Here is a 23,343-nt window from a genome sequence, read left to right on the forward strand (position 1 = left end):
CGGCACTGAGCATCGGTTAGGCCAGTAGATTTAGTGGTGGCATAGAAGCCCTATGTGACGCTGTACATCGAGTTCGCTCAGTCCTTGCAACACAATTGGGAGCACAGTGGCATTCACGAAGAAACCACCCAGAATTCGGGCGGTCCTAATTATGTGTTTTCGCTCACATACACTTTACACTAGAAGGAATATCCCATCCCTGTAAGTCGGAAGCCCAAACAGCGCCAAGCAAACTAAATGACATCTCGGTCCAGCAACGTGTACCGTAATCTGCAAGCCAAACAAAGCCGAGCAGATATTAACAACGTGCCTCTCATTTGGGGCTATCAGGTTAGCTAAATGAATGGCACAAACCTCCCGAATACTGACAATCGTACAAATCCTTTAAAGCGGAGAACTGTTTCCATTGGCTGGTCACCAGTGGCGAATAAATTTAGTAGCGTGAGAATGCAGCGCCTGTCGAAAACTTCACGCCTGAACCGTTGGTAACGTACGGCGAGGTTGGCAGTGCTAATTCATTAAACTAATGTGGCCGTGTTTTCGCAACACGCCATATTATTCGCTGTCTAACGCCCGAGCTGCCTCCATCGAAATATTTGTGGCGGCGCATGAAAAGTAATGTCCTCTCACCGGATTCGCGAATTAAGCTTTGTTATAAATGCTTTGAACATTTTGTGCTCGTTAATCGTCTGTTGTAATTTAAAATTTGTGAAGAGATACAGTTGCATTCTACCAGAGGGAGGGAAGATAATTTTTTTCGTTCTTTTTTTTTTTTTGGGGGGGGGGGGGGGGGGAGGCGAGTTTAACCTTTATTTGACTCCCTATTCTCTGGGTTAAGTGGAACGTTTCTCGGCCGAATAGACAACTTGGGTCACTGCAGGTATGAATCCATTCTTGTCCAATCTCCCAGAACTGTTATGTGCCACTGTAACACCAAGAGTTATACAAACCTTAAATGCAATTAGACATGTGTCGTGCTTCTCTCTGCGTACGCTTGTCATCATAATTCTTCCTCTTACAAGCATCATACATCGTCTGTGTCTTTGTGACAGTGCCAGCCATAACTGCATCAGCTGACGTGGCTGTGCGCGCATCATCCGCTAGTGCTGCCACCTCGCTAACTTGAACTTGCTTCGCGTCATTTAGCTTAAAACATTTCGTTGGATCTGCGTGTTTTTTACTTTACTTTTAAAGCGAATCTTTCGTTGCAGAGCGACCCAAATCCCGGAAAACACGACAATATCCCGTTAAGTATAGCGGAGTATGACGCCAAAGAGTCTCGCATTTTGGGCGCTTGGTTGACGAAGAATGTGGTGCACTAAGTAAACAACGTTTCCTATTCAAACCAGACACGAGAAAGCACAAAGGGGGTAATTGACCGTTCTAAAATAATTATGTGGCTGTGGCAACAATGCGAAGTCGGGGCAATTGGTGCGGCTGCATGCTTTCAGGAAGATTGCCAAGCATGGGTAATGAATCCTTCGCTCGCATTATCCATTTCTTTCCTCGTGTCTAGTTTTGTTGGTTATTCGGTATGTTTTTTTTTATATATTTTAGCAGGGGATCGGAGGCGCGCATATTAAACGCTCCTAAATGCTCAAAAATCTCATCGATTACAAAAGGACTCTCAACCTCTCGCACGGTTGACACGTTTCCTTTTCATTCCCATTTCTGCTAGAGAGACAGACAAAAAAAAGGGAGACCGGCAGGGAGGTCAACCAGAGCAGAGAAACACCGGTTTGCAGGCACACAATCACAGAGAGGGAGTAAGAGGCAGAAGCAGCTGGAACGTTGATCGGTGCGCTGTTAAAGAAGATGGCGTACAGAAGCTGTAAACGGTCGCGTCAGTCGTACACTACCATCTGGTTGTCGAGCTTGAGTCAGAACCTGTGGTTACAAAACTCTATCAGCGCGCATTATTAGCGTCGTCTCGTGGGGCGCTCGGCGTATAACGGACCTTCAGAATAGGCCTCCCGGGAAGGGTTGAACGTGGATAGATGGCTCGCGTAATTATTACCCATTTTTCTGCTGTGAGTTGCTGCTATTCTTTCGTTTTGTCCCGTATATACCGAGTGAACGAAGTCTCGGGAGTGGGCGCGTCAGTCGATAGCTCGCGCACTTTTGTCTCGAGCACAATGGCAACGTTCGGCCTTCGGGCTACATTGAGCCGTCAATGACGAGGCCCGTGCAGTTAAGCGCCCGCACGTCCCTTTTCGCTCACGCTTTCTTTAGCCACGCTGCTGCCTGAATCGAGCACCCTTATACACGCAGCTTGCGTACGCGTACATAGGTGGCCTTCACGAGTATAGACGTCGCATGAATGGAGCGTGCACACTTGGCCTTAACTTTTCTCTCTATTATAGCGGATACATTGCTTCGATGGTGTTGTTTCTTTTCTCTCCCTCTTCCACCATCCTTTCATCCGTATATGTTTCCTTCGGACGCCCACCTGTTCGCGTTATAGCGATGTCTCGGCATGTGGGCCATTGCATCGAGGCGCGCGCGAATGAATGCCTGCCGGGAGCAGCGGACGCGTGTTGGTGGTGTGTTGGAACGGCATGCTCCGTGTGTGTGTGAGAGGACCGCCCACTCGCCGTAGCGCGCAGCTTTGCGCGCGCAAGCCGCTCCACTTTCGCTGGCTGCAGGGGAATGCATGCCGGACCAAAAGAGGGCGTGGGTCCACCCCCCAACCGATCATTAGACACACTCGGATGCGTGCGTGTGTGAGGCGTCGTGATACGCGATACACATTGATTCGCGCTTACGCGTTTTTTTCCCGCGTCGTATAGTCAGAATGGACGGCGAGAAATCGGGTCCCCGATAAGAGGGAGGAAGCGAGCACGACGTTGGGTAGGGGGGGGGGGGGGAGGAGGATGGAGGGAGGGAGGGAGGGAGGGAGAGAGGGAGGGAGGGGAGGCCGATGAGAGAAAACAATGGCCACGTGGCGGAAGCAGGACCCGCCATGATTGCGCGCTTGTGGAGGATCCTGCATAGACAATGTTCCGGGCGTATCGCGTAATTATAGTCTTGTGAGCGAAATATAAATAGCAAATAATCCTTCATTATTTGAAAACAACGCGAACAGGAAAGAAAGACAAGGGGCGAAGCACACAGGAAAGTCGCTGTTCCGTGTACTCCCGTGTCTGCCGCCCCTTTTGAGCTGTTGCGAAAACTATTGTTAACCCACTTGTCCATGTAATTGACCATTTAAAAGAAAGAAGAAGAAAAGGAAAGCAATCTTACTCACTTCAGCCTGCTTGCAGCCATCAACTGAAAGATAGCCCTCGTGTAATAGTTTATGTGCTCGCCCTGTATATCGCGGTCGAGGGTTGCCAAGTGTGGGAGACGGGTCGCCATTTTAGCGCGTTGAAGGCGAGGTTTCAAAACTGGCACGAGAGAACGCCGAACTGTTCGGCAGTACATTGCTTGTTCAGCAGTGACAGTGCACGATAGCTAGTGCAACGCTGAACGACCGCCGCTTCTGATGATGATTATGATGGTGATGATGATCCTGAGCCTTCCGCCTTCGGCTTTCTTTTCTTCACTTTCGCTTCTTACCGTTTCAGGCGCTGTTCAGACCATGCTTCATGCAATCATCTGATCCTTTCTTTTCTGTTTAGGTTTCGTTTCCCACTTCTATGTTATTCTACTCCTTCTTTGCTGCCCAATATATTGTTTTTCTATAAGGTCGAATGCAAATAAGATTGGACATTTCTGTCTTCTGCGGGTACGTGTCTTATTGTACACACATTTTACATTCGATGAGGCAATACCACCAGTTTTGTTACGTGACAAGCAGGTACCTTGCATTTGTAGGGCAAGTTGCTCACCTCGGTGGCGTGATATAGTTGTCGAGATGTTTCCATTTTAACTCGGATTGCAGTGCCTGCCACGACAACCTTTTTCTTTTGCATTAATAAAGCATATCACGGGAAGGTATGCCTTACGCTCTCCCAGCGTAACGAAGAACAAAACAAGAAATTTTGTTGCTTGGTCTTGTTCGCTGCGAGTAATTAGTGCTCGATATTTTCGACATATTGGGAATGATGTCTACATACAGAGTTGCGAAGGCGCACTTTCTCGTACGAAATTGGTTTAGGAATTCTATTAGTTGTCTGTTCACTGGTTTTAGAGCACGCATCCATCTTATGCACTGCGTTCTCTTGCCCATGTATTGCCCGGGTAGATAAACGTTCACAATAAGAGTTATCTTCATCCTTCTATTGTCGCCTGCACACTTCCGAACGGGTTGTCTGTGGAATGCCTATGCATAATAGTTGAAAAAAATATAAATGGACAAAAGTGGACGAGTTGTCTATTATTATTAAGCTGCAGGACTCACGAAAAAAACAAAGCAAGATCGTCAACACACCTTCCATATACTGCCTAAATAAGTGTGTGTGTGGGTGTTCTCTTGAGAATGATACTATTGTCAAAGCAAGATTAAAGGGGAGGATACGTGATACGCGATGACGAAACCACAGAGGAGTATTTGATTTCGTTCATTTCTTTCTTTATGTTTTGTAGCAAAGCACGAAAAAAAAAGAAGAAGTATAACCGCAATTGAGGGCGAAATGTCCGCGAAGCTTTGTTCAATCAAGAGGGCTCTCGGCCGCCCATGAAAGGCGAGGGTTCAGTGAGATGGAGGAAGCGAGACGTTGCAGTGAACATGACCAGAACTTCTATGACGACGGAAGCCGTCTTTGTACTCGTCCAAACAATCAGTCAATCGGTTTTGTGGCTTGGCTGCGTGCGCTTTCGCGCGTGCGTGTGCAGATTGCTTCGTGAGCACAGGCCTCGGCGATTTCGCCTGTTCGGTGTTTGCTTCGACGAATGGCTTTCTTCGGCCGCGCGTTTGGCCGTACGGGCAGACAGTGCTTCCAACGTGCATGCGAATAATTATGCAAATGGTTCGCAGCGGCGCGTGCTCGTACAGCGTATCACCGACTCGCAGGAGCGGCGGCGCTTCCGTCAGAAGCGAAGTCTGAAGCTAAGGGTCAGCGGTGTGCGTTTCCTGATTGCTTGAAAGCCGGAAGTGGGAGAGATTCGTGTGGCAGCTTGGAAGACGTGTCTATCCGTGCGCGGAGTGGATTGCGCAATTACGAACGTTTTAGGATCGGTTTTAGGATCAATAACACGAATAAAAGCAATTGTGTACAATGTGCCGCAATTTTACTTTCGGGGCAGTGTGTTTCGTGGTGAGCTTTTCCTACGCGCAAGTTGATTTCATGAGTGTTCTCAATTGTGGGGCATGTTATACGCAATTGTGGGCTTAGAGAATGTTATACGTAACGTACGAGAGAAAGATAGGGGAATAGGGTGGTGCATATGATTGCCGAGGGACAATTCCGCTGCGCAATTAAACTGAGTGTTCTCATCGTTCTGGCTCGACAGCGCCGGTTTATTGCTATATCTTTCCGGAGAAATGAAGATTTGTCGTCCGGTCAAATAGAAAAGGCTCTGCATCAGTATAACTTAGCAATACGACTTTCTTGAGCGTCGGCTTCCTTGTGAAGGCGCACTCCTATTTCACCTCGCTTACGAAGTGCGCTGCTCACCTGTGCAGAGTGATGAAAGGTAATAATGCATGCTCAGGTAACCGAAGGCAATGTATTTTGGAGTCAAATTGTGAAGTGTTGTTCTCTTACGGTATTCTCCGCATGTGCAGTCTTCAACCAAGGTGACGAGGGCAATTCCTGGTACATCATACTACGGGGCTCCGTCAACGTCGTCATCTACGGCAAGGTACGTAGTTGGAAGACGTTGTAAGGAGTCGCTTCGTCAAAATATGAATGGAAAATGCTTCGTTAGCAGCTGAAGCGTGCATTCACGCTGCCTAAAGGGTGATAAAAACGCTCTGCATGGTCTTCTCATGTCTAGTGTAATATCACCTAATATGAAGTATTTTGCCGATTTCCTGTTAGGAAACAGAAGTGCCAGACTTAATCATACTATGATTACTGGAGGAAACGTATGTCGGCTTGACCTGTGACTATCGTGCCTAAAACTGCAGCACGGGATTTACGGGCTATGCATACATCTTTAACTGGGTTTTTCTTTTGTGTTGAACATCTTTGTGACTTCTTAGAGATATGTTCTCATTCAATCCAACTTGTTATCAGAAATCTGTTGCGCGGAAGTCATTAGTTTGATTGAGATCGTCAGTGGTAAAAGAATAAAACCAGCCACAGTGGTGCCTTGTGAACCAAGCCTTCTTCGCTTCGTAAAAAAAAGTCCGCATTCCATTGGTAATTACCTTTGTAATGAAATGGTTGTCTACCGCCAGATAGCTGTGCTTCATATAGAAACTTAACAGCAAGCGTGGAGATTGCAAGGCGTACTGATGCGCTAGAAAGGGGCTCTTCACTTGGCAGAGAACGCGCTGACGGAAGAATATACGTGGCGTAGAAAGATTTGCATTGGTGGCATGGGGATTCTTATTGGCTGACGTAAGGCGTAGCTTCTAGACAAACGCCATGTTAATAGGGCGTTTTGAGATAGCGTAAAAGAGCGGCTTAACGTATAACCTAAAACCTGAACTTCGCTTTTATCTGTCTTTTTTTTATTTTGGGGGGGTTTCGGCGTGCCCTAATTTTGAGTCCCTTGTCCTTATATTTAAATATCACTACTGCAAAGCTATGCGCAGCAATCCGTCGTACGCAACGCTTTGGTTTCTTGCTGGTGCACCGAAGGATGTTGTATTCAGTGCGAACTTCTGAATGTCGTTGCCGCGTGAGTGCAGCCAGCATGTTGAGTGTTGTGACGGCGCCGCTTTAGGCTAGGAAAAAAAAAAAGTCGAGAAGTGTGGGAACTGAAAGCTACTATTGCGCCTTGGAAACTATAGAACACGGGCGACATTCACTAAACCTACGTATACGTGGCTCTCGTCGTCGTTTTATGAAAGTTGGCGCTGTCTTCTTCCTTTCAACCCGTCCGAAAACTTTCAAAACCGCGCGAAACGGCATGACAGCCCCTCTGCCTGGCGTATAACTATGAACGCAAAGGCCTCTCAGCCAGCCAACCTGCTGTTTTTCCTCCTACACGCGTTTATTATTTCTTTTTACCGCCTGTGTTCGCTGTGACACGCAACTGAATGCTCTCTGCATTCTCGCCTATAGTGGCGTTATATAAGCGTCGTTTCCGCGGGACACTCGGGCGGCTGCCAAAATGTCGCTTTCAGGATCCCTCTCGCCGAGAAAATGAACATGTCGGACGTCGCCAGGGAAAGGTCCGTTGACTTTGCTATATTATGTAATGCAGTCTCAGTGATGGCAGACGTATGCTCGTACACTGGTGTGTGGTACGCTGTCGAGCTTATTATGATTGCAAATTGGGCAAGTTGTGCGTGCGCGGTGTTTGCTTTGCTCGTCGACGTTGTACGTGGTGCGGATGCAGCGTGAAAGGCTGTCGGGCAGTATTCGCGGAAAACTTGCCGCTTTAAGTTCGAGCTTGTTGACCAAGAGAGTGCTGCGCTCCTTCACTGCAGGCTTCACAGGCGTGGCGCGGCGCGGCAAAGTTCCTTGCATTGTGTTTGGTGTGCTGTGTGCTCGAAGGAAATCAAGAATGCCTAAATTTGGCTTGGTGGTACAGAGAGGCTTCCTGTTGATGCGCCCGTATTCTTTTTTTGTTCTTCCACTGCGACTATCAGATTGCACCGCTGACTTTATACTGGGCTGGCTGCCGTCCATTTTATTTAACGCAACTGCAGTTGGAACCTTGAAACAAGGTTTGCGGAGTTCCCTCTTCATTACGTTTTGACGAAGCGCGTCGTGTCGTCGTCGTTATGCGGTCGTCGTTGTCAGGCCACCTCCTCCCCCTTGACATACGGCGAAGAAAAAGAAAACGCTTCCACTCACCACCACTGGATCGCAGTCGTACCTCTGCACTAATTAGGGCTGCCACCCGTCCCGAATTTAGCGGGACAGTCCCAACTATTGAGTAAATGCCCCATATCCCGAATGTACCCAGTTGGGTCGGCCAAATGTATCGTCTGTTGCCATTGTTTTTTCTCTTCTGAATAACAATAAGAAGACAATATTTGCTTTTTATAGTGCCTGACAGCTCGTTTGGACGTTAATTCGTTTTTTTTTTTTTTGCGTTCTGTTGCATCACCGTAAGCATAAAGGCTGTGTTTTTTTTTTCTTTTTGTCGTGGTACTAGTTCTGTTGTAAGCACTACCCGTTCACATTCCCTCTATTCGTATTAGTAGCCGTGTTAAGAAACTATGCGGCACCTTTCTTGTTGTAAATCGCGACACGGCGGTCGGCTCCTAACACTGGCAGGGCCGTTCGTCGCCAGCCTCTTCCTGACGGGACGACTTCGTCTATTCGAGTTACAAACCCTACCTTTCCCTCTTCGTTTCTCTCTCTCTCTCTCTCTCTCTATAGCAGTGATGTTCTGGACGCGCTAGCCACTGTGCTATAGGTGGCGACCAAAACATTACGTCTATGACGTCCTTCCGGCTCGCTAATCGCTGCCGGGCATGCAGTTGAGCTAAGGCATTACCTTCGAGATTGGCTTTTGTTGCCCAGAGAGAGAGAGAGCCGTCGCTGGAGCGCGAATTTCGACACCGCTATATATTACGCAACGTTGGAGCTAGGCAATTAGTGCGTGGTTTCGTGCGCCTTGCAGGCTATGAGAGTGGTGGCGTTTGTGCATTTATTCCGGAGGTCCACAACAGGCGGTGCCGTAGCGCACCAAGACGACGTTGTGTGCATCGCAAAGGAGAAGTTGTAATTGAGAAAATGGTGGTGTCCGCTGTTATAACCTGCGGCTGTCGCTCTGGATCAGTTCAGACCCGAAGGAATCGCTGAAGCCTGTGGATCTCGTTTGTTTAATGTTTAAATAAACTTGCCCTGAAATCGGGAAAGATAAAAAAAAGAAAAAAAAACTTGATAACTCTCCTGTACAAGAACAGTGAAAGATCAAGGAGACACTAATCTTATATACGTATCTGCGACTAGCAATCACTTCACGCTGGTGATAGCTGCGCTGACTAAAGCTGCGTTTTTTTCCTTTCCCCAATGTCAATGCCTGCAATCAGGAACGACAAAAAAAAAAAAAAAAAAAAAACATGTTCCACAAGGAGGCCTGTACTAGTCATAGTCCGGCGCGTCACTTTATGAGAGCAATCTTTGGGCTAGTTCTTTTGTCGTCGAGAAGACTAGCGTAGAAAGCCGTGTGCCATGGCAGCGCGCCGTTCCTGTTGTATGCTGAAAATTTCGAGGCGCGCGCGCCGTATTGCGTCGTGTTTTGTTCCTTCCTGCCTCAGAAAGAATCCAAAGGTGGGCAACTACGCACTCCGTTTATTGCGTTTTTTAAATCTGATTTCCGGGTCGTAGCTCCTTAACAGAAAAATGATTTTGTGTATGGCTACTGTGTGTTTTCTTTCCTGGAGTCTGTGGTCTCGTTTTCGGCTTAAACAGCGTCGTGAAAAAATTATACACTGACTCACTCGTTCACAAGGTTCTGGCTAGAAGCATTCATTTTTAATTTTATGAGACATGTGACGGGGAAAAATGCTTTTTTCCTCGTTATGAAATCTCAGGGCTTATCCATTTCACGTTGTTCCTTCTTGTTTAAAGCTTCAGCGCTCGTGCATCGGAAATGCGCTCCACATTGACCCATTTTTGCTTTTCCTATTTGCACGAGCATGTGGATTTCGGTGGTAGATGGGACAGAGCTCCATTTACGGCGCCACTGAACCAATGTTTATTTCTTTCACTACCATTTTTTCCCAAGTATCTTCGGTATCACGTATTTCTGCATCTTGCTGAACAACGAATCTTTATTGTGCGAAAGAGGAACTGAAATAAGCTTTGTTCGCTCGCTCTACTGGGAAATGGTACCGAAGATTTTGAAAACGCTCAAACACTGTCGTCATACCAAAGCTCTCCTTTGTTGTCTGTACGATTTTTGATTGCTGCTTTCTAATGGCCTTTCTTGTCCACTTAGCATAAGTTTGTGATATTCTAGCTGTATATGTCGGAGAAAGCAGAGAACTTGCACGAAGGATGCGATGCGTAGTAACGATGAACAGTGGTCTCTGAGGTCCTTATATTTAAGCACTCCTCTACTTGGCATGTCAACCTCGGCACCAGATAGCAGAGGGCCGCCCTACACCGCTGGGTGGCGCTTCCCCCTCTGGCGCTTCATAACGTTTGTCTCTGATTTCTCAGCTATTATTTTGCAACCAAGTATTCTGAGCGTATTCACCAAGGCACTGGAGTGGAGAGGCGTGACTCAAGCAACTTGCATTGACAGCAGTCGCCGCCGAGCTGCTGTGAAAAGCAATTTAGGACAGCGTCTCTCAATGGGCGGCGCTTTCCAACATTCGGTGAAGTCGAATAGAAGTTGTGAGTCGAGAACCGTCGCGTTTGTGCATGCGATGTCTAAAGCATTAGTATGGACACAAGCGGAAGAAATGGCTAGCCGGATATTGCAAGTGGTCGGTCGTATGATGAGGCAGCGAAATTCTCAGGTGTGAAAGGCACTCTGATTCGTATATGACAATGCGTAATTGGAGAACAGTGGAAAGAAGGCCCTGTGTTTATAGGCGAGTTAATTGAGCTGCTCCTGCTGCTGATAATGATGACATAGTTGACGATGACGATGATGACTTTATTTTTCTCGTGGTGGCAGGGCGTCGTGTGCACTCTGCACGAGGGAGACGACTTCGGCAAGCTGGCGCTCGTCAACGATGCACCACGGTGAGTAATTTACACCGCACGCGCTGTTTCCTCCGTTTGTCAAGATTTGTCGAGCGTAATAGGCAGAATTGATATGTCGCATCAGTCAGAACTGCCGCTTCATCTGTTCTGTTCGCGGTTAGGCATTGAGTGACAGTATAGCGACAACAGTGATTCATTTTTACGGCTCATAATAAGAAAGGGAATTTGTTATAAAATAGGGGTAGGGAGAATTTCCGGTGGCGCAAGAGTACTTTTTTTCACCTGCTCTGTAGACCTGAAGGTGATCACCACCACGTATGATAGCTTTGGCGGCGCGACCTAGCTTGTTACAGGCGCTGTGACTCTTATAACCTGTCACTGGAAGCGACGGGATGCATTGCGGATCACAGTGGGGGGGGATAACAATCTCTCGTGGGCTGTGATAACAATCTCCTCCGGGAAATCCGTCTCAAAGACCTCGTCTGATGATTTCAGTGCACTGCACCCCTTGTTGTGGAAGTTCAACGTTTTACCGTTTGGTGACGCTAGCTGCCGATAGTGCTGTCGATATTTTCAGATATGACAGTCCATTTGTGCATTTAGCAACCTCAGGGCTGTATACATGCCAAACTGATGGTTACTGATTCGAAGTTGCGTGATTTGCTTCCGAAAAAAAAAACGAGCATATTTTGTTGGTTATCGAAGCCTGCGCGAATTTGTGATTTAGTTTGCAAGTATATTTATTTGCTCACACTTGTTGAAGGTAGGACTTTCCTGCCCTGCTTCAACCTTTTTTTCGATTTTAATTTTTCACTGTTTGTTTCGGCTGCCTTGAACTGTTGTGCCGCTTACGTATAAACGTTTCGTTCGTTAATCTTGACACTGTTGTTTAGTCGCCTGACCACTAGCTGCTACAGTGCTGTCCTATAGGTGATTTGTCTGCCTAACTCTTTGTTCTGTTTTTTTTTCTTCCTTTCTCCCCGTCCCATCATTTTCTTTTTTTCTTGCTCGTCTTCCTGCTTCCTTCCCGACGCCTTCGCAGCGCGGCGACCATAACGACTCGCGAAGACAACTGCCACTTTCTGCGCGTCGACAAGGAAGACTTCAACCGCATCCTGAGGGTGAGTTCGCTGGTCCACCGTTGCGCAGCGCTTGGCGCCGGTTGGTCGTCGTCGGCGCATGGTTTTGTGTGCGTGCGAGGCTGACCGCTTCGCATGGCTGGCTTGCCATCTAGGCCTTTGCGCTGTCCCCGCACCCCGCCAAACAGAGCGCGAGTACGGACAACCCCGCAGAAGAGATTCGCGCTGTAGTCTCGCTGCATTTTAGCGCTGCATAGGCAACGACGACGTGAGCACGCTTTATGTAGGCCAAGCAGTCATGGGCACCACGGATCGCGAAAAGGAAATCCGCTCAAGAGTAAAAATATGCTGGAGAGAGCGTATTTGGGCAGACACTTTCGAATCAAGGGCGACAGCTTACAGATCCATCATTAAAAAGAAGAAAGGAGTTTAATTGCGGCATTGTGTCATTGAAAATTCAACGCGGCGACGAAATCATGAAGGTTAGCAAGGAAATACAAAACAAAGCTGAAGAAGGCGCGACGAGCTTCGACAATGAGAGGCGAAGCGTTAAAAAAGAAGTCTCGGTAGTGTGAATGATATCGAAGGCGAGTAGGTGATATTCAGCATGGGTGAAATTAAGAGGAAGAAGTACTGTTGAGTCGGTCATGTAGAGCGTATAACGAGATAAACGGTGGTCTGTTACGGTGACATAATGAGTACCAAGACAAAGGAAACGCAATAGCGGGCTTTCCAGAAGGAAATGCGTTTAATAGATTAGGAGGTGTGCGGTAGATGACCGGTTGGGCTAACGCATGAAGTGGTTCACCAAATTTCTCTACGAACGACCTTTATCCTGCGGTGTACTTTAATTATAACCGATTATGACGATGCAACGCAGGCGAGGATGTGCACCTGTCGCTCTCGACATCAGTGACAAATCTGTGCGGTGGCTTCAGTCCCGTCATGTTGACGCCATTTCGTCAACAATTAATAATAATAAGAATGGGCATACTGATTGCAACAGTCGGATTACAGGTGCCACGCGTGACTGGCTTTTTCCAACGCTGCCGAGCATTAAAAAAAACCTAAAAGGAAGAAACTACTCCTGCGAGTAGATAGGAGATCCAAAAAGACTGAGTTATGGAGTCTTAGCCGTATAGAGCAATTAGGCTTGAACACTTGGCGATGCGGAAAAGTCTCACCGTCAGTTCGATCGAGTGATGTCGTTAGGGTAAGTCAGTCAGTCAGTCAACAAACTTTATTAAGGTCCTAAGGAACTACTAAGTAGTAGTTGCGGGCCGCTCCCACGTGTTGCAATAATGTCTATTTTATTCTGCTTTCGCAGTAAACTGCATCTTATAGCATAATAAAGAAATACGCATGGGCGAAGTAGGGGGGTGGAAGGGAGAACGGCTCAGTGACGGAAATTACCGCGCCAGCGTTTGCACTATTGCAGGCTTGTCGACGCGAGATAGCACGTCACTCAGACCTCTATGCCACTGTGCGAGTCGTACTCGTTGTGACGGAAAAGCCTGGACGTAGGCGCGAAAGTAAGGAGAAACTTCGCGGTTCAGTGCGTGCGTATAGGTTAGAGGGAGCTGGCTATGCTGGTGCGTTGCATGCGTGCTCTCTCTAATGCTTGCTGAAGTTGTCGGCAGCCTGGAACCGCCCGCTCCGTACGAACCCTTTCCCTGGGCCGTTCTGCTGGCGGTCCTGGCACTGACCACCGTATACTGCGCGTTGGCTTAGCGAAGTCGCTCGCCTCCAACTGAAGCACAGTCATGGAGGCGCGCTGCGTCGAGCGGCTGACGTATGTGCACTGTGGTGCGATTGCGAGTGGCGGCCAGGGCGTTTGCGACGCTACCATGCTTCGGCTGGGTCGTGAAGGTGTGAACTCGTTTTTGTGTTGTTATAACCAGCAGTGTTTTCTATTTCTACAGCTGCGGTCATTTGACGTGAAAAGAAAGTTTTAGAAGGCAGAAATTTCGTTTGGCGATCGCTGTTGGCTTAGAGCTGTAGTGTAGTGTTGGATGTAAACTAATGTTATATGTCTTAGCGTTCTGAGAGTAGCACAAAGTATGAAGTATGTTCGTTTGCTGAAGGGGTGGTTAGGGTAAGGTGTTGGGGACATGTGTTAATGAAGGCCTTATGTGCCTGACCCGTCGAGGGAATGAGTTAAGGACTGCGTCTTTATTGAACTGTTCACCGCATTTGGGTGCTGCAGTACTAGGCGGCTATGTCGAGTTTCAACGCAGTATGCAAACTCATCTATTTCTTTTCCTGCATTTAGATTCGAACCAAGAATCAATGCTCTCATTCTATGTTAGGCTGAGAAAATATAAGAAAAGGTGTACTTTAGTACTGCGAAATTATACTGTCCTGACTAGATGCTCGAGACGACCTTCTCGTTGACCGTAAAAGTGACATGGAGGTAACTTGTTGCATTGACGCGTTTCTTTGGACTCACTTGCCGAACTTTCTCACGTCTCGTGAACCAACTTCTGTATTTTGTTTCGTAGGACGTGGAAGCGAACACAGTAAGGTTAAAAGAACACGGACAAGATGTTCTACTGCTGCAAAAGATACCAGCTGACGCAAGAAACACCAATGGTGCACATTCTCATTACAAGTGAGTACATCGATCGTGAGTTCGTGACCCGTGGTCACTTGGTGGCTCTGGCGTCGCGCTGCTATAAGCACGAGCTCGCGGGACAAAATCCCGACCGCAGCGGCCGCGTTTCGATGGGGGGCGAAATGCCGAACCGCCCGCTTACCGGGATCTGGGTTCGCGTTAGTGAACCCCAGGTGTTCAAACTTGATCCGGAGTCCCCCACTATGGCGTGCCACCAGAGTTTAATTAACGCAGCAGAATTTAATTTTGAATTTTTGGTTATTATTATTATTATTATTGGTCAAGTCAACGTATGTAAACGCCACACATATGCAAAGACAAAAAGAAAAGCAGGCGAGCAACTGTTTCATGAAACGGGACCACATTCAAGACAGTTCCGCGCTTTCAATTGAAAACCTGGGCTCGTATTCACAACGACAGTGCGGCTGGTGAGAGAAGGCATCGGTCAGTTTTGAATTACATTAGTGAAGGTCATCGCCCACTGACAAGGTTATCTCGGATGGCTTCGCAAATTCGGTGCCAGTTTTCCAGTGCGAAGTGTTGTTGTTCTGAAGATGTTAGTGACATTGCCAAAGTCTAGAAATATGACTGTGACGTCAGTCATGCTAGTTAGTTCCACGTGTAAGGTCCCGCCTTGATTTACTTAACAAAACCTTTCTAGAAGCCTATCGGAAAGAGCTAAGTAGGTCAGCGGGCACACAATACGCTGGAACTTGGAAGCCTGGCTTGCGAGAACTGGGCGGTGGCCTTCAGATATTTTATCTGGTGCACGCAAACATGAAAAAAAAAAAACAGTTGATAGTTTGGGAATGCTCCTGTGTTCACTTATGTCTTTGCATGATACTGCTGAGAGGTCGCCGTCGGGCTGTAGATAACTTTCGTCTGATAGGTAAATGGCTTGATTTTCTTTTCTGTAATCGCCGAAAGCAAGTTCGTTTCACAACAAAGAGTCGGCACACACTTCTTTGGTCTAATCAGGCCAACAAATATGTACTGTCTGATGTTTATCTTCTGCATGTGCTTTGGTTGAACTCCGTCTGTGATGTCGTATGTGCTAGCGCTAAACATACAAACAAAAGAAAAGAAGAGAGGAAGAAAAAAAGCAGCCGTCTCAAGCAGCGGGAGTGGGCCCTCACATGCTTATACAGTACATATAATTTCAATCCGACGTTATGCCGCGGAGCAACAAAGGCGAAAAAAAAAAAAAAGAAACAGCATGAAATTGTACACTTGTCATTCTGTGTATATTACTTGGTATGACTGAAATGCATACGCTCATTATACACGATGGAACTCCTTAGTATATATATGTGTGTGTGTGTGTGTGAAGGAGAAGAAAGGGAACCGAGGGGCCCGATTATTATTAATCGTATCATAAGAAGCCGACAAACAATGACACCAAGGACAACATAGGGGAAATTACTTGTACGTACTGTATTTAAGAAATGATAAATTAATGTAAATGAAAATGGATGAAAAAACAACTGTCCGCAGGTGGGGAACGATCCCACGTCTTCGCATTACGCTTGCGATGCTCTTACCATTGGGATACCGCGGAGCCGTTTTCCCGTCCACTGGTATTTATGTTTTACAACTACAACTAACCCTGGGGGAGTTTGCCAGCGCCACCACTCACAAACCATGGCGGCGGATGTGGAACATCCTTTCTGCCACAGGCGTCACGAGCACGTTATCTTTTTGGGTGATGGCAACTCGTCAATAAAACCACATATGCTGCCTGAAGGCATCAACGTTGCCGGATTCGAGCCCTCGTTATGTAATGAACGAGAAGCATGTTCCACATCCCCTGCCATGGTTTGTGAGTGGTGGCGCTGGCAAACTCCCCCAGGGTTAGTTGTAGTTGTAAAACATAAATACCCCAGAAAGTGGACGGGAAAACGGGTCCACGGTAGCTCAACGGTACGAGCATCGCACGCGTAATGCGAACACGTGGGATCGTTCGCCACCTGCGGACAGTTGTTTTTTCATCCATTTTCATTTCCATTAATTTATCATTTCTTTAATTCTATTAGTAAGTAGAAGTCATTTCCCCTATAATGTCCTTGGTGTCATTGTTTGTTGGCTTCTTATGATATGATATATATATGAACACGTTGTAATAGATCATGCATCAACTTAACTTTCCATTTTTTATAGCGTATATCTTCTTTTGGCTCTTTCGCGCTTTTTCGTGGTCGGTGGTTTGCGGTCAGTGAGTTGGTAGCCGGACTTTCACCGCCGCTAGAGGCGTCAATGCAAAGCGGGCATGGTCTCGCGCAAACCGACTGGCGGGGCAGCGTTATTTATTTATTTACCCTCAGGGCTGAAGCATTACATAGGGGAGGGGGTAGAGAATAAAACGTAGTGTACAATAATATGACAAAGCATGGTAACTTCTAATTAAACAATGTTAGCTAAGGCAGATTTAAATCTGGTGTTATCATTAATGGAAACAATGTCGGAAGGAAGGCGATTCCAATCTTGTGAAGTTCGAGGTAAAAAAGAGTAAAGAAAGGTTTTACAGTTAAACCTGCTTATAACGAACGTCCATATAACGAATTCCTGGATATAACGAAGTTTTTCTATTCCCCGCCGTTACTCCATAGAAGCACATGTATTTGAGACCTCTACGTAACGAAGTGGCAGCGGGAGACCCCCTCGACATACCGAATTTCCCCCGCCCACAACCTAGAGATTTCGCCCCAAATTTTGTCATTTTTGCGGCAGCAGCAACCGGAAGCACCTTCTCCGCCGCGACGGAATGCGAAGCGGCGGCGTCGCGCTTGGCGCGCTCGAATTCACGGCGACTGCGAGACGAGAGCGAGCGCACGTGTGCGTGCGTGCGAGCGTGCGCGAGGCGGGTCTGCATCCCTCGATCCGGCGATCTTGCCGCCGCGGGCGTGACCTTTCCCCCTCCCGTCATTCAAACCTGATCATGCTGCTTGCTGCAGCTGACCTAGCCCGCCAAGCCGGCACTCTCCTTTTCCTGTTGATGTTGCCGAAGTAGAAAAAAAAACTTTTTTTCAACGCGCTGGCAGCGCCACTCTTTCGTTACTGCGCAAGTCTCTGCGCTTCACTTCACTAACCCCACCCCCCAAGAACACGCTCCCCAAGAACATGCATCCGCCATACAACCAAAAGCGCCGGCAAGCGCGAGCACGAAAACTTCTCCAGAGAAGGAACGATCCTGATACTTACTACACCGACGCTAGCCTTTACTCCACAACACCACAAGACCCCAGAAAACCGGCATACGCAACGGCAGTAACTAACCAAAAGAAAGTGGTGGCCTGCGCATCTATACGCACCAGATCAAGCGCCACCGCAGAGGCAGCAGCCATAGCCCTCGCAATCAAAGAAGCAGAACGAAGAGGTCGCTCCGCATATATCCTGACGGATTCACAGGCCGCCTGTCGGTTATATCTTAGAGGCACACTTCCCGGGTGCGTCACCGATATCCTGGGCCCCACGCTGATCGAGGACCATGGGGTCGTCTGGTGCCCAGGGCACACAGGCCTTGAAGGCAATGAGGAGGCCGACTGCGTAGCTCGCTGACTTGCTGGCCGAGCCACAGAAGACTCTTCGAGGCCCCTCACAAACCACCATGAAGATCCCATCACGAGCAGGCAGATTTTGGAGGACCAACGCCTGACCAGACGGAAGTACGCTCCTCCACATCCCAAGTTAAGCAGCCAACAAGCCAGGGACTGGCGCCGCCTTCAAACCAACACTTACCCGCACATATCAAGGTTGCACGCAATATTTCCAGAGGTATACACAGCCAGTGTATGCCCCTGGTGCAACGACCACACAGCCACGCTGACACACATTACATACCAGTGTACGGAACGCCCAGCCGAGGCAGTATTCAGGCTGGTGAGCTCATCGCAGACACTCACAACGTGGTCTTGGGAGGCACGGCTTTGCGAGCTGGCACTGGGAAGCCAACTGGCGACCCTGGACCAGGCCCGGCGAGCCGCCGCGGCCAGTGGGGATCTACAAGAGGGTTCCACCCGAGAATAACCACACCAACCACTCTTCGTACAATAAAGTTTATTCATTGATTTATTCACTAACCTCACACTAGGTGACACTATACGACGCTACGATCGTGTCGCTCGCTCTTCGTTCCCGACGCCTCACGCTTGCGCCAAACGACACGCGTCCACGCATCCAGTACCTGGTGTGACATTCCAAGGATAAGTGCTTCGACGAAGAAACTCAAGATATTGACCTTGTCTGCAGTTCGCTTTGAAGATAAGCCCGCGCGGGCGCACACTTTTTCCACATCGCAGATCGATTTCAAGATACGGCGGCCGCCGCCGAAGTAAACGCCTCCCTTTCTCGCCCCCCCCCCCCCCCTTCTCCCTCGTGCGCGCGAGATTAAATCGGCTGACCCCCGCAAGCTTTCACTCGCACACACCGCGTACGGCGCCCGGCGACGACGTTGCCGTGTTTGGACTTTACATCACGGTTCTTACACCGTGCTTTACACGGAACCTCAAAGCGACGTCTACGGTGACGGCACAAATGTGCTTCGCAGTACAATGTGCTTCTGCGCGGTTACTACTCCGACGATGATGATGATGATGATGATGATGATGATGATGATGATGATGATGATTCATTGGCATCCCCTTTGAAACGGGGCGGCGACAAATAGTCACCTAGCATGCTTGATTTAATCAGGTATACCATACATGTTCTTTATCTAGCATTTTTGTATACCTCTCATTATTATTTTTCTTTTTCAAAATTTACCTTGTGCCGCTGCCTATGATTTGAAGAGATCAGGTCGTATCCATCTTTTCCCTGCGTTTTTTCCACCAGTACTCCAATCGTCTCTTGCTGATCTCTACGGCTGATCTGTTTATGTTTCCTTCCACTTTGAAACCAAGCGCTTCTGGGTGTTGCACGTTACCTACGGTTCTCGCTGGGTGGATCCCGTCGCATTCCATCAGGATGTGCTGAGTGGTTCCTGGATCTTTACTGCAGCATGCAGATGTCTCATCTAGTTCCGAATATTTGTTCCGATTTGTTTTCGTCCTTAGGCAACCGGCTCGAGCCTCAAATAGCAAGGCATGCTGCCCTTTTGTATTATCGTACAGATTTTCTCTTCTAATTTCTTTCTTCTGATTCTTGTAAATCTCCATTGTCCTTTTTGTTTCCATTCTTTGCATCCAATTCACGGTCTCTATTTCTCTCACTTTCTTTCTGATGACTCCTGGTTGTCTATTTGCAGTTTCGATTATCCTGTACTTGGTTGCCAACTTCCTTGACCTCTTCCTCCATTCTGTGTCCACGCTTTTCATGTAGAGATACTTGTGCACTTTAGCCGCCCATTTATTTTCATCCATGTTCGTGAGCCTTTCTTCAAAACTAATTTTGCTCTGTGCTTCTCTGACTTCAAAAGAGGCCCAACCCATGTCACCCTGCACTGCCTCATTTGTGGTATTACCGTGGACTCCCAAAGCCAACCGGCCTACTGATCTTTGGTTAACTTCCAAACCCGCCAATATATCCGATTTTAAGCATATAATGGCATTTGCGAATGTTAGCGCTGACACCATTACTCCTTTCCAGATTCCACGCACCACCTCATACTTATTGTGGCCCCACAGTGCTCTGTGTTTCAGTATTTCTGCATTCCGCTTCCCCTTTATTTCCAGATTATCTTGGTGGTTGTTTGAGTAATTCTTTCCTTCGTTTATGTGTACGCCGAGGTACTTATATTGCTTCACTATGGGTATTACTTGCTGTTGAATTGACACCACGAAGTTACTCGTGGGTTCATTAAAGATCATAATTCCTGATTTCTCTGTGCTAAACTTAAGGCCTAGATTTGTCGCTGCAATCCCAAAGATATTCGCAAGTATCTGTAAATCTTTTTTTATTGTCCGCTAGTAGGACAATGTCGTCTGCATACATCAGTCCGGGGACCTTCTGTTGCACCATTTGTCCATTACGCATGTAGGATAAATCAGAACCTAATTCGCTGTTTTCCAGTCGTCTTTCTATACCCTTGACGTAAAGCGTGAACAACAATGGTGACAGAGGGCATCCTTGCTTCAATCCTTGGTGAATTCCCACCATTTCATTTCCTTTTCTACCTTCCCATACCACTTGTACTTGGTTGTCTCGATATATCTCCCGCGCACAAAAGCATGGCGGCACGACGGCGACAGCGAATTCGCACCCCCTACCGGCAGCTTTTCCGCGTTACCGGGAACAGATCTAAAAGGCCATGCTTTTGTGCGCGGCAATCGGCAACAGCTGTACCAAGGTCGATCCACATAGGTCGCGAAGCTTCGGGCGAAAAGCGGTCCAGAACCAATTGTCACCGACATGAGCAAGGGTGGTTATGGGAGCCGCGATTGAAGCGCGACTATGTTTGGAGGGAATAAACACTGGGAAAGAAAAAAAGCGTTTTTAAATTAAAGCGAGACGCAATTAGATTCATTCAACGAAAATAAAATTCCTAATTCATTTTATATATGCATGGCGAGAAAAGATACAACTGTATTTTACTAAATAATTATCAATATATACCTTTTTTCAGGGCCCACCTTGAGAGCGCCCATCCATAGCGGAGGGCGTTGACGCCGCTATCACTTGCAACGCCATGCAACTCTTGGAGTGCGTGGAAAGGCGCGCTCGTAAAGTTCACCTGTTACAATACGCCCCGCCCCCCTCATATGTGTTGTGTTACATGTCGACGTTTTTCTGAATTAGGTGACGCGGGTAGTTTTATTGTCTCTTAACCTGTACAGTCAAAAGTAGTGAGTTGCGACCGTCAGATACTTGTTTACTTTAGTTGTTTTCGTGCAACAGCGCTGGCCAACGGGCTTGGCGTCCGACGAAAGGACGAGCACTCTACGCAATCTACGCCCAAAGTGTTCGTCGGCCTCCAAAGAAAGTATGTTCTGTGCAGCGACGCGATTTCGACACCCGTACGGCTGATCTTTTATGGCATCGCTTTTCGCGCTGAAAACTCGGAACGCCCATGAAGTCGAATGGCGGGGCATTTGAATATACAGCTGTAATGGCAGGCCTCCGAAAACAAATTTCGCGCCTATGAGAACAAAACGACGTCACTTCTGTTTTTGACGGATATGACGTCAAATTATTTTTTCTTCCGCCGGAAGTGTTCCCTCCTCACACAGATGGCGCTAAGCCCCATGAACCGCCGGTAAGCAACCATGTTTTGAACGTATGGGCTTCTATGGAAGCTTCGCTACCAGGTACATTTACCTTGGCTGTACAAGCAAGAAATACGTCATGGTGGCCATGTTGTAAGTTCACTATCGCTGGCGACTGTCGTCCGGGCGTCGCAACTCGAGAATCGAACGTCTGCGCACATGAGGCTTTGCCGATTTTTTGCCTGTGCCTGTAGAAGAAGAAAAATAGTACGCACTAACCATTTAGTGGACAATGAGCGACTACGCCTTAAGCGGTCAGCCGTAGCGTAGCCATGGGGTTCAATGGGGGCTGGGTCGGGGAATCTTCGCGACTACGTTTAAACCGCAATTACGCATTAAGCGGGGACGTATTAACGAGATTTGACTGTACTATCCTTACTTCGTATAGATATCTGCTAATTTGCTGTCGCAATCGATGCGTTGCCTTTCGGGGGAAACTGGGACTTTTTTGTTCATCGCAACTTTAGTGTATTGGTAGTAATTCTTGAGCGATAGTACATACGGTAAGCGTTTCTTTTTCGAATTTTTGTGCCGAACCTGCATATAACGAAATCCTCTTTATAACGAAGTTTTCCGGAAATTTCTCAATTTCGTTATATCCAGGTTTAACTCTACTATGACATGGCTGGATACCAACGTTAAAGCGATGGTCAACACGGTCAGATATATAATGTGGCTGAATAATGAATTCGTCACGGAGGGTCGGGTGATAGTAAAGCCGATGAAAAAAGTTCAAGCGAAAATTTTTTCGGCGGGATACTAGGGATGGAATAGAGATATCAGATTTCATATAAGTTATACTGGCAGTGCGGTTATAACAGAAACAGATGTAGAGAATAGAGCAATTCTGTACCGTTTCTAGTGACGCAACCAAATTGTTAGTGCTTGGATCCCAGACTGGAATGGCGTATTCTAATTTAGATCAAATGAGTGTTTTATATAACAAGAGCTTTAAAGATGAAGGAGCTGCTGAAAAGTTGCGACGTAAGTAACCTGACATGCGATTAGCGTTGTTAATTATCTTCTCAATATGCAAAGACCAACTCAGATTAGATGTAATATGAACGCCTATATATTTATAGGATGAAACCGCGTCTAAGGGAGAGTTGTTCAAGTAATATGGAAATGGACCAATGGATGCACGAGTGACACGTATCACTTTACACTTGCTAATAATTAATTGCATTAGCCAAGTATTGCGCCAGTTAGATATAGAATTTAGATCTGACTGACAAATATTACCGTCGTTGTCAGCAACTATTTCACGGAAAATGAAGCAGTCGTCAGGGAAAAGATGAATATTAGAAGAAACTAAAGAAGGAAGGTCGTTATTGTAAGTGGGAAAAAGAAGGGCGTCTAATACGGATCGTTGTGGGAGTCCAGATTGAAATGGACATTGGTTAGAGGAAAGTTCATTGGCTACTACAAATTGGGAACGATTTGAAAGGAAATCTTTGATCCACATAAAAAGACTACTATCAAGACTAAGTTGACTAAGTTTGTGAAAAAGAAGTATGTGGGCGACCTTGTCGAACGCTTTCGAAAAAGCCAAGTACCCTCCTTATTATCAAAGTAACCTTCTCCTTATTTGGCGAACGCCAGTTGTTGTAGCTCTTTGAGTCGCACGAGAGCTCCGGGGCGCCTGAAGGCTTATATAGTGATTTTGATGGAAGGATAAGAGTCACTGTTTGCTGCCTCCCATGCATTGGGGGCATGACTCAGTGACTGAAGGCTTGCAGGCTCAGCTCTGCTGAAGCGCTAGCGGAAGGCAACCTCCTCCT

General features: G+C 47.3%; 1 protein-coding gene across 7 annotated transcripts in view; it reads left to right on the plus strand.

Annotated features, from left to right (window-relative positions):
* LOC119441883 (rap guanine nucleotide exchange factor 4) overlaps positions 1–23,343 on the plus strand; it is a 531,616-nt gene that overhangs the window by 482,109 nt on the left and 26,164 nt on the right. For all 7 annotated transcript variants that reach the window (XM_049661695.1, XM_049661696.1, XM_037706519.2 and 4 more), the window contains 4 exons: positions 5,669–5,745; positions 10,642–10,709; positions 11,713–11,791; positions 14,251–14,360. In XM_049661695.1, coding sequence (XP_049517652.1) covers positions 5,669–5,745; positions 10,642–10,709; positions 11,713–11,791; positions 14,251–14,360 — 334 coding nt within the window. The remainder of the gene's footprint in view (positions 1–5,668; positions 5,746–10,641; positions 10,710–11,712; positions 11,792–14,250; positions 14,361–23,343) is intronic.

Source organism: Dermacentor silvarum, chromosome 2 (genome assembly GCF_013339745.2).
Source record: "Dermacentor silvarum isolate Dsil-2018 chromosome 2, BIME_Dsil_1.4, whole genome shotgun sequence".
Lineage (NCBI taxonomy): Eukaryota > Metazoa > Arthropoda > Arachnida > Ixodida > Ixodidae > Dermacentor > Dermacentor silvarum.